The 12,195-nt window shown below is 42.1% G+C and overlaps 1 protein-coding gene across 1 annotated transcript in view; it reads right to left on the bottom strand.

The window, feature by feature from the left end:
• The window catches only part of CHTF18 (chromosome transmission fidelity factor 18), a 927,562-nt gene that overhangs the window by 77,922 nt on the left and 837,445 nt on the right, over window positions 1–12,195 (bottom strand). Inside the window, exon 20 of the mRNA XM_044088940.1 lies at window positions 9,957–10,023. Coding sequence (XP_043944875.1) covers window positions 9,957–10,023 — 67 coding nt within the window. The remainder of the gene's footprint in view (window positions 1–9,956; window positions 10,024–12,195) is intronic.

A 12,195-nucleotide genomic window follows, 5' to 3' on the forward strand; every position in this document is an offset into this window, starting at 1 on the left:
GAATTAGTCCCAAATGACAAAAAATACGCCGAACCCACAGACATTGCCAACAGACAGGTTCAGTGCAAACTTCTCCCTCCCCACCAAAAGGGCAAATATCTATCCCAGCAGAGTGCTGCCTCCCTGACATCTCAGATGCTCAGGTAAGAGCCGCCCTCTCCAAAGCAAAAAACACAGCATCAATGGGACCAGACGGTGTCCCGGGCTGCGTCCTACATGAACTCCAAGAAGAGCTAAACCCAAACATAAAACTACTGTTCAATCTTAGCCTTACTACAGGATATGTGCCCAAAGAGTGGAGTACAGCAACAGTGGTCCCTCTCTATAAAGGTGGTGCCTCAACGGATCCTGGAAACTATCGCCCCATAAGCCTGACTAGCTTGGTCTGCAAAGCTATGGAAAGGATCATCATGGACCTCATAAATAAAGACATTGGGGACCTACAGACACTGGGTCCTACCCAGTTCGACTTTGTTAAGAGCAGATCCTGCCTCTTAAACCTGGTTGATTTCTTTGAAACAGTCACCAAGGCCATTGGCGAGGGGAAGGTGGTCCACACAGCCTACCTGGACCTCGCAAAAGCCTTCAATACAATACCCCACTCGGGCATTATAGATAAGCTCACCAGCTTAAATATAAACCCCTATGTCACTAGATGGATTGCAAACTGGCTCAAGGACAGAACCCACATGGTTAGAATTGCTGGAGCCATGTCAGACTCCAAACCAGTTACAAGTGGTGTCCCACAAGGCTCAGTCCTGGGACGTCTCTTGTTCGGTATATATTTCGGAGGTACAGGCCAACATGGAAGGACTGTGACTGACCAAGTTCACAGATGACTGCAAACTGGGCGCCATAATCGACTCTCCAGCCGACACAAGCATCCTCCAAAAGGGCCTCATAGAAACAGACAACTGGTGCCAGAGCCATGGCCTCAAGCTAAATGCCAAAAGTGTATAGTCATCCCTTTGGCAAAAACAAGTGCCCACAAATTACCACATAGGTGGTAATCCATTAAGTACAGAAGTAATTAGGGACCTGGGGACCCAAGTTGATAGCAATCTCTCATTTGACAACCACGTGGCCAAAGTGGTTAGAAAAACATTTTATATAGCCCACCTAATCATGAAGGGATTCACATCTAGATCAGGGGAGGTCATCGTGCCTCTTTACTCATCCCTCATCAGGCCCATAATTGAGTACAATGCCCTTTTGGGATGTACCTTACCAGACACCTGCAGCAACTGGAAAGACCCCAAAAGTACCTCACCAAGAGGATCAAAGGGCTCAAATAGATGCCATATGCTGCCCGGTTAAAGAAACTCCAGCTCTACTCAGTGGCATACCGCCTGTTCAGAGGCGATCTGTCCCTGACGTACAAAGCCATGTCCAACCCGGAATTAATGGACATGCTGCACCTCAGAAAATCCAAATCCCATTGAGCTACGTGCTTGAGAGACTTGAACCTCAGCACTGAAATAAATAGGACATGCTGGAGGGACAGATTCATAACCCAGAGGGGCTCCCTTCACTCTGGAATAAAATCCCAGTCCAGGTTAGGCAGAGTCCCTCATTGACTCTCTTCAAGAGGAATCTTGATGAGTGGATGGGAGATCGTAGGTTTACCCCGGGTATCACTTCTGTGTCACTGTTAGACAGAGGCACAGTATACTAACCTTGAAAAAGGGCATAGCAAAATAAATTTAAAATGGGTGGCGAAAGCCAAACACATTCTGGCTAGGCTTATAAATGCCCTAGGGCAGATAGCCTAGTATGAACCTATGAACAAAATGACTGGTAATGTTCAACATAGTACTCATACGAGTCTCAATCCATTTCCTAGACTTGGTCATGGGTGGCTTTCACAGAGAGTCTAAAACCTGCTTTGCTATATCTCCATGGAAATGATTCATATGTGTTGCATAGTTCAACGCTCTCAAGTCAAAGGTACCCAAACTGTTAAAGTGCTTTCTCATCCTGTCCAATGCACTAGAATCTTTGTTAGGTGGATGGTTAGCAGATGGATAATCCAACAGCTCACTTTTGGTGGCTGCTGCTGCAATCCTGGACTACACAAGGGGCCCATGCTGCCTAACCTTACAGCAATGAAGTATTTTATTCAGTTTCTTAAGAACAGCTTTAGTAGATTCTGGTTCCTTTCATACCCTGCAGCCAGCGAATTTGATAAGATGGTTGGATATGTGAGTCCACCCAGGAAGTAGAGGGTACAGAATGGTAAGCCTCAATAACACTTCCTCATCATGGGGGGGGGGGGGGGGGGGGGCTGCTGCAGTTGGCCAACATCCCCTCTGGTGCAAGGATTTCACTAAAGGTGGCAGTTTTCAGAGGGAATTGGTGAAAACCCTCCCAATCATCCAAATCTGTGTCAGAAGTTAAAGATGCTGTAGGGGAAGCCATGTGCCTACTTTTGTACATCCGTTCCCTGGCATTATTTGGATGGGACTGGTCTGAATATCCACTAGACTCAGAATTAACTTGTGCCAGTTCCTTGAGGCCTTTTGTTCTGCTCTGCCAGGGCCTGCAGCCAACACTGATGAAAGTTCTGTAGGCACTCAAAGTCAAGCTAATCATCCTCTCCATAGCTTTAAAGGCTGATCCTGACTCTGTCAGCATTGAAGTCCCCAACCCAGTGGCATGTCTGCCCCCAACAAAGTGGGCTCAAACTGCACCATGAAGCAAAGCATTGATAAAGCCAACCTATATGGTCCAGAGACACGGACAGTAGCCATCGCATTGAAGGACAAAGACTCAGACACAGAGAATAGTATCAAATGAGATGGTGCAAAGGACAGTGCCAAAGACTGAAAATTGAGCAGGTGACAATGAGGCCATTTGACACTAAAGATCTTGACGTCGGGTGAGTTAGACGCATAAGGAATGGTGCCAAACACACAGACTATGGCAGAATTCTTGGTATTATAACCAAGATGTCAAAACAGGAGCCAGAGAAGTAGCAAGTAATGGTGACAGTATGCCAACCTGATCAGCGTTAGAATCCAAAGGGGTTACTGGACGGTACCCATCTCTGAGCCTTCAAAAAGCCCTCATCATTTGGTCTCAATCTACATTTGATGCACTCTTGAAGGACCCTGCAGACGAAAAGGGGGGGGGGTGAAATTAAAAAGAAGGACAATTCCCTTTCTGAGAAATGTCTTCTTAAAGACATCCTTGTAGACCTGTCCTGTATCACAGTACACCTCCAAGTGGTCGAAGTCAGAGAAGTCATCACATGCACACACACTGGGGCCAAAGGTGGATGTGCAGAGTCATGCCTTACAGGTTCACAGGTGTTTACTACGCTATTGACCACAAGGGCCTTTTTAAGTCTAGCTATGCATCCCAAATCTCTGACAAGTCCTGATACCCTTGATAAGTGTAAGCAGGAGTTTGGGAGATGAAATATTTACAAGCAGGGCCTGGGAGATTAACCATTTACAGGTTGCCTGTGTCCATTAGAGACACAGGTGCCAAACCAGAGATGAATTTTCTGTTCCCATCCAACTGTCCAAGTTGCACTTGCATTGGGTTAGGGAGGAACTCTGCTTCACATGGATGAGGAGCCTGTTCCATAGACAGGGTAGTCTCTAGGATACATACCTGTCTCTCCAGCAGGTCCTATTTATATCACAGCCAAGGTTTAAGTCTTTAGAACAGGCACTTCTGGTGGGGTTTTTTTTGTGTGGATATGCAGGAGGTCCATCAGATTGGGGTCCGACAATGCCCTGTATGCCAGTCATAGATCTCCCCTCAAGAGCCTGTAGGAGGGAGAATACAGAGATAGGGCCTTGAGGTGGTCTGTGGCAATTTTACTTACACCCTGTATTCTTTTAGTGAGGAACCTCTGTGGATGTTCCACTTGTTGGATATGTCTGGTTAGGTACATACCAAAAGGGACATTATATTCAATGGTAGGTTTGATGAATGCTGAATACAGTGGAACAATGACTTCCTTGAACTTAGATGCCATACCTTTGTTTATAAGTTGCGCAATATAGAATGATTTCCTTACTACTGTAGATATGTGAAGGTGAAAGGCTAGATTACTATGTATGTGTGTCCCTAAGTCCCTGACTACTAGGTCATCTCTAAGGGGTGTGTTGTCAATATGATAGTATCCTTTGGGAAGACATCCACCCCTGGCAACCATTATGCATTTCTTGGCATTTAGCTAAAGTCCATGGCTCTGACACCAGTTGTTTTGCTGCGTCATTTCCTCCTGGAGAACATTTGTGTCAGTGTGGGATTCAATGACAGCTCCTAATTTGTAATCATCTGCAAATTTAGTCAGCCAGAGACCACTGACATTGACCTTAGAGAAATAAATGGCAAAAAGAGTGGTCCATGGACTGATCCCAGAGGACCTCCACTTGTGACTAGCCTCTTTGTAGAGGTGGGCTCTCCCCTTCTAACTTCCTAGGTCCTGTCTTTGAGGCAGTTGGCTATCTACTGGGTGACATACGAGTTTGTACCCAACCTCTTGGGTTTGTCAACATTACTCGAGTGGGGTACTGTGTCAAATGCATTTGCCAGGTCAAGGTTGGCAGTCTGAATCATTTTTCCCTCATCCATTGCTTCTCAAGGAAGTCCACCAGGTTGAGCAGTCATGATCTGCCCTTGACTAAATCAAACTGGGTTGGGCCCAGTGTCTGAAGTTTACTATATCTCTGTTGATCATTTCCATGATAATTCTTTCCATGGCTTTACATACAAGAGACTAGTGAGACTTATGGGTCTGTAGATGGCCCCACTTTGTGCAGAGGGATGACTGCTGCTGTTGTTCATTCATGAGGCACTAAGCCTGCTTGGAGGCTAGAGTTAAATAGTAATTCCAGAGGCCATGATAGGTCATGTTTCACACTATTGTGTGAGGCATCCTGGGATACTGTCTGGGCCCATTAATGCAGTGTTCTTGGTCTTAGAGAGAGCATTAGGGACCTGTTTCCTAGAGATAGTGGGGGGGGGGGGGTATATTTGATGGTATTTCCTAAGGGAAGGTTGAGGGGGAGATAGGGGTAAAGTTGGAGCTGAATTTATGTGCCAGGAGGTTTGCTATATCTTTTGCTCATTATAGGTGGCTCGGTTTACAATGAGCTCTGCCACAATTGAGTATTGCCTTTGAGGTTATGGACATAGCTAAAGAATGCTTTGTGGATATCCTTGGCCTGGGAGGCCAAACTTACCTCATATTTGGCTTTGGAGGACTTTACATGTCCTCAGAGTCCTTTGTTTAGTTTGATGAGAGTGCATTTATCCTGCTGGGTGCTGCACCTCCTAATTTTTGCTATGATTTTCTTCCCTCTGTTATACAGTCTACTGATTTTGTGAATCCACCAGGACGGCTTGCTTTTTGAGTTAGTTCTGTACTTCTTCCTGGTGGGTACAGCTGCCTCTATGCATCAATTAACATGCTTGTACAGAGTTTCTGTGAACAGCCCTGCATAGGCAGCAGTGTTCTCAGGGTTTATGAAGGCTTGAAATTTTGCAATTTTTGGGGATGAAGATGGGGCCTCTTCTTTAGATTACACATTTCTGAAATCCTTACATTTTTTTCATCTTGCATGAAGTAGAAGCCTGAGAGTCCGGACAGAGTAGCACCTTTAGAATGACTTTGTTTCTCTGTTCTGCTATGGAGTGAGGGCCAAAAAGCCTTGCTCATGGCATAATCTGCTGAAAGATGTGGTCTGAGCCTGGGCACACCACACAGACATTGTGGGTGTCCCGAGATGGGATTTTGTGGTCATACTTTCACATTTATTGAAGCCGGTATCCACCCAGAAAATAAGTTTCAACAACACTGACAACAAATGCAACAGACAGAAATCTATTTTTTTTTTAATATTCTAGACATCTAGCTGTAAAAATACCTACACATTCAAGGAATGAAGAGAAGATGTTAGGCCTTTTTGCCTTGTGAAAGTCCTAAAAAAACATTCATGAGGGAAAGGCTACTAAATACAATGGAGAAAATTAAGTACTGGAGCACTTAGCTGAGAAAATCACACATCCGTTCAATTGCTAATAGCAGCAAATGAGATCTGGGGCTAGAGGGAGAGCAAGTGAATCATGGGAGATATTCTGAAGAAGCTCAATTACTAGAAGGCAAGACTGGATCAGGCAAGTGATTCATGTTCTATTACTTGTTCAAACAAGAAAAATAATATTATATCTAGGAGCCTGCAGATTTAAACCACGGAATGCAAATTGAAAAAAAAATTCAATCTCACTTTTTCATATTAAAACTAAATTAAGGCATTGTACTTCGTCTACAGAGAAAAGATGGTGTAGCAAAAATATTATGTGGACACAACGTGCACTGTGGGAATAAAAATCTTTGCCTGAAGAAATAAAAAACATTCCAGAGTGACTGTTATTTAATTTTAGAAAGAACAAATGAACACACTGCATATTCACTGGTGCTGCACAGCTGAAAACGATACAATTGTGAAACTATTATTTAGTTTCCTTCCACAGTCACAAAATGTGAATGATGAATAAATGAAATAAAGATTTATGTGCCCATCTAGACAACGGGAAGTAGCGAGTATTGAATGCAGCTGGGTGGCAGTTTTTTTTAAACAAAAACCATCTCTATTAAATTATCACATATAATATAGGCAATCATACATTTACATAAATGAAAACAAACCATACTGACAATTTTAGTTGCAAACATTATACACCACTTATAATCTATCCACTCATTGCCGGTCAAACATTACATAGCTCATTCAAATCTTGCCTTCTTTTAATTCTCATTCCTCCTCTGCATGTACTGTTCCACAATTTCCATTTTTTCTATGTAATGTGCTGCTACCCTTTTCTAAAGATCCCAATTCCAGTTGTTTTATCCATGTTACTATATTCACTACTTCTAGTATAGTTGGTTTAGAGTTTGATTTAATTTGCTAGTAATTGCTTGTTTGGCAACCACCATGATTAGACTCAGCAAGGCCTTACTGTGTAGGCAATTCTGATTCTGTATCATTGCTCAAAAAATCATTTCCTTAGTTCAACCAATTTGCTCACCCAGTATCTCTGACAGAGTAGTCTGCAAGGAATCTTTAAAGTCTGCCAACACAGACTTCCAGAAAATATGTTAACAATTACCTCTTTCTTCTCCATCACACCTACAACACTTGCTATCTATCTGAGGAAAAATTCTTTGGAGTCTACTTGGGGTATAAAAATACATATGTAAAAATTTTGAAGCAAAGATCCTAAATCTTCTACACTTTGTTGCATATTTGGGAGACAAACATATATTCCCAATTGTTTCTTTGTGAATTGCTTATCCAATCTCTCTTCCCAATCCTTTCTAACCTCTTCTGATTCTCTCTTCCCATTCCTTTCTAACCTCTTCTGATTCTTATAGTTATCATCCAATATTTTATATGCTCTACTACTTATTCCTTTTTTTAACAGCAGCTTCTGTTGTAGATTCTACTAAAAACTCTACCAGTGCTGGTCTTTCGCTTAGGACCCCCCTTATTTATTTCTCTTTGTCTATACTCTGATATCAATCCCTGATAAGGAAGCCAATCTCTAGCCTGCAGTGCAAACAAAATTTTGGCCTCTTTCCATTCAATTACCTTTCCATCTCTATTTGCTCCCAATACCTTGGTTCTTTTGCCAGTTTTCTCCAATAAATTACAGCCATCTTTCCTACTGTCTGTATCCCTAATTAAAATCATCCCTATTGGCAGAATCCCCTTTCTCCATTCCAGTGTTGGCTTGGTTCTTAGAATGCTTTCTGCTAATTCATGAATATAATATTCGGTATGGTTATTGTTATTCTCCTTAAGGATCTGTCAAAAATCCCAGACCCTCATTGTTTCTTGAGTTTTCCCCATTTCATCATCATCCCTTTCCACTTTGAATTATAGATTTCTCCTTCCTCTATGCATAGCAGCCTTAATTGTGCAGCTCTGAAATACACCTTCAAATCAGGCAATCCTAAACTTGACTCATCTTCCTCTTCCAGATAAAATCCTTCAGCTCTTTATTGCTATACACAACTTCTCCTCTGGATGATAAAAATATGCCTGACCTGTGTATAAAACTAAAGAGACTAAACATTTTAACTGCTTATATATTTGCTATCTATATCCATATAACAGAGCATCTAATTTCTCAGTTTTTGTATTATCTTTTGTTTAGTCTCTTCCCATATATACTTAGTTGCCACGTTATAATCCTTTTTAGTCCATACTCCTAAATACTTCATTTTATCACACCCCTATAAATATGGAGATTGCTGAATCAATTCGTGTGTGGGCTATTGCCTTTGTTTTAGCTTTGTTAATTTTGTATCCTGAAAAGATTTGAAACTGTCTCAAAATGTTACCCAACACTGAAATGTCCTTTTCTGGTTTTATCACATATAAAATAATATCATCTGCAAACGGACAGCTTTTCTTGACTACCTTACCAATTATATCCTTGAATTTCTGAGTTCCTTACTTTCTTTGCCAATGGTTCTAAATATAATGCACATAACAAAGGGGAAAGAGACACCCTTGCTTGGTTCCTCTGCTCAAACAGAAAATTATCAGAGAGCCACCCACCCACTTTAATTTTCTCCTCCGATCCCTCATAGATCCTTCCTAGTTAACCTTATAATTTTATCAGGGAATGCAAATGCTTCCACTGTCCTTCTCAAACTCCCAGTTTGCTCTGTCAAATGCTTTTTCTGCATCAAGACCCACCAACAACATTTCTTACATTCTGCTGCCTTCTGGATCATCAATGGTTTGTTAATGTTGTCAAATGTTTGGCTCCACTGCACCCAAACACACTGATCCATATCTATCAATTTTGGCATCACCTTTGCCATTCTTTTAGCTATTATAGACAAAAACTTTACAATCATGGTTTAGGACTGAAAGTGGCCAGAATGAAGCTAGATCTGATGGGTCTTTACCCTGTTTACGTAGTAGAGCCACCACCGCTTTCTTCCAGGATGCTGGTGCTTCTCCACCTCTTAAAATACTGTTAAACAAAACCTTCCGGATCTTTATCAGTTTTTTTCCCCTCCTATCTTCCAAACTTCCACAGGAATACCATCTATTCCTGGGGACTTTCCTGTGGATTGGTTGTACATTGGTTATACATCACCATTATTATCTCATCTCCTCCTATCATAACTGTCAGTAAGTGTGCCACATCTACTTTTAACCTCAGCATATTTAATTCTTCCATAAATATTTTTATTATTTCCATATTTCTCTGCTTTATACAGACTTTCAAAAAATTTCTGTAATATTTCTAGTACCTCTACAGGATCTCTCATCTTCCTTGCTATAGTCTCCATAAGCTGGGCGACAACCCTTTCTACTTTCTGTTACCGGAGTCATTGTGCTAAAAGTTTTGTGCTCTGGAGTTAACAGCTGCTTAACAGCAGTCTTTCTAAACTCATGTGTATTATCGAGGTAATCCCTTATTTTCTATTTAGCATACTGCAACTGCTCCACTTCTTGTTCTGTGAGACTCCCCCTATTACGCAATACTTTAACATTTGTCAGTCACACTAAGTAATTCTGGTTACTTCTTAACCATATTTATCTTTCTTTTACCACCACCAGCAGTCTTTTGTTGTCAATTTTATGCACAGTAAAAATAGTCCATATGTCAGCGACACACAAAAAATCTTGAATCTAGGAATGGTTAACGCTAAATGCAATGATACATTAAAATCCCAAAGAAATTATGTGGAAAAAAAAAACAGTATGTTGCATTCACACTTTTTAAACTCTTTCTTACATTTTTTCAGTAGGTCTGTTTTTTTGCTAGAAAAATAGCGTTTTAGTTAAAAAAGTGATTCTTAAAAGAATGGGTGGAAGGCTACACCATGGCAAAGTTTGATCAGTCAGTTTCTAGCAGAACATGATAAACACTGTGGGTTAGAGAAGTTTCTTTAAATAATTTTAAAATTATACCTGTACTTTGACATATTAGCCTCTTCTCTTTCTTGACAACTTGGCGTCCAAAGAAATCAAGTTCAGGCTAGAAAAAAAATCAAGAAGTTATGTACTCATCATAACGTTCGATGTATATAGTCCATCTCACCTTAGATTCTTACCCGTGGGTTCAGAACCGAACCCCGGCTCCGACTCGGCCATACCCTAGCTCGAAGTCTTCAATTGGCTCGTGGCTAAGAGATATCCCATCATGCAACAGATCTGTTCCCCAGATCTTGTTTGCTGCAAGCTCACACACATGCACATTGAGAAGAAGAAGAACCCCAACAGAAAGGACTACTGACACCTAGAGACAATACCTCCAGGTCCTCCAGGAGGGGGAAGGAGGGAGGGTTAGTAAGAATGTAAGGCAAGATGGACTACATACATTGAACGTTATGGTGAGTACATAACTTCTTGATGTTAATGTAGTCCAATCTCGTCTTCATTCTTACCTGTGGGACAGCGTCCCTAGCACCTTGATCTTGGGTGGCTCAGTGAAAAATACTCTTGAGCACCGTGGAACCAAAAGAAGATCTGCCTCTAGAGACCAGATCTAATTTGTAGTGACTAATAAAGGTATGAGGCGAAGCCCATGTTGCTGCAGCACAAATATCATCCATAGACATCCTAGCCTGAAATGCAGTTGAGGTAGCCATAGATTGTGTAGAATGAGCCTTCACTTTAAAGGGTAATTCTTTGCCATTGGAAGCATAAATAAATAAGATACAATCAGAGATCCAATGAGACAAGATTACCATAGAAACCGGAACCCCAGGTCTAGTGCCTGAGAACGAGACAAACATTTGATCTGATTTCCTGAAATCTTTTGTCCTATGTAAATAGAAACGCAATTGTCTGTGAACATCCAACTGATGAAACTTAAATTCTGCCTTGTTGGATAATTCAGGAAAAAACACAGGCAACTCAATGGAGTGGCTGATATTGACAACAGAGACAATCTTTGGAAAAAAAGAAGGGTTGGTTCTTAAGGAGACCCTATCTTTGTGAAACACCAAATAAGGTGGCCTAATCGATAATGCTTGGAGTTCAGAGACCTGCCTAGCTGAAGTTATGGCTACCAAGAATACTGTCTTCCATGATAAGAATTTTATGTTACACATAGCTGCGGGCTCAAAGGGAGTTGAGGTGAGCTTCTGTAGTACAAAATTGAGGTCCCATGGCATCACTGGATCAAAGACTGGAGGTCGGAGTAACAATGTCCCTCTCATAAAAGCCCTACAAAGCCTATGAGCCATAAGGTTGGGCTCTAGAAATGTGAAAGGTAGAAATCGCTGCCAATTGCACTTTAATGGTTGCCACTGCTGAACCCCGACAAAACAGTTGAGAAAGAAATTCCAATATTGCCGAAACAGGCGCTGTATAAGGATCAATATGTCTCTCACGGGCCCAAATTGAAAATCTCTTTCACTTACTGGAATAAATCTTCCTGGTAGAAGGCTTGTGGGAAGATGATAGAATATGGACCACTTCCGGGGAAAAATCATGAAGCCTGACTAAGGATGGAACTGGAGCAGCCAAGCTATCAACTTGAGGGTCTGGATGGAGGGATGGAACTGTCCTGACATATGAGTCAGCAGATCTGGAACTGGGTCCAGAATCCAGGGCTTGTCCATTAGAAAGGGTTGAAGGAAGGGAAACCAAATCCGACGAGGCCAGTGTGGGGCAATGAGGATCATTTTGCTCCCCAAAGACTGCTTTCTGAATGACCTTTGATATCAGCGGTAACGGTGGAAAGGCGTAGAGAAGACCGGTGGGCCAATCCTAAACCAGAGCGCCCCTGGGTGTTTCCCTCTCCGGGGAGATAAGGGTGAAGTAGCTGCTGCATTTGGCATTGAGGGGGCTGGCAAATAGAGCGCAGCAAGGCTGACCCATCTGTGGAATATCTCTTCCGCAACACACTCATGAGGCATCAGGATAGCTCTGCTCAGCCTGTCAGCAATCACGTTGGACTTCCCTGGTTTATGTTTTGCAACTAGAAAGTGTTGGGAAGACACCACCCACTGTCAAACTTGAAGTGCCTCTCTGCAAAGGGGGTATGATTTGGTTCCTCCCTGTTTGTTCAGGTACCATACCACCAACATGTTGTCTGAGTGGATTGCAATTGTCCCTAGAGGGAGAGAGCTCTGAAGTGCTTGCAACGCTAATAGCACTACTCTCATCTCCAAGACATTTTTATGCAAATGGGTCTCGTGAT

The sequence above is a fragment of the Protopterus annectens genome, chromosome 12.part0, assembly GCF_019279795.1.
Source record: "Protopterus annectens isolate FY-2018-M chromosome 12.part0, PAN1.0, whole genome shotgun sequence".
NCBI classification, from domain to species: domain Eukaryota; kingdom Metazoa; phylum Chordata; order Ceratodontiformes; family Protopteridae; genus Protopterus; species Protopterus annectens.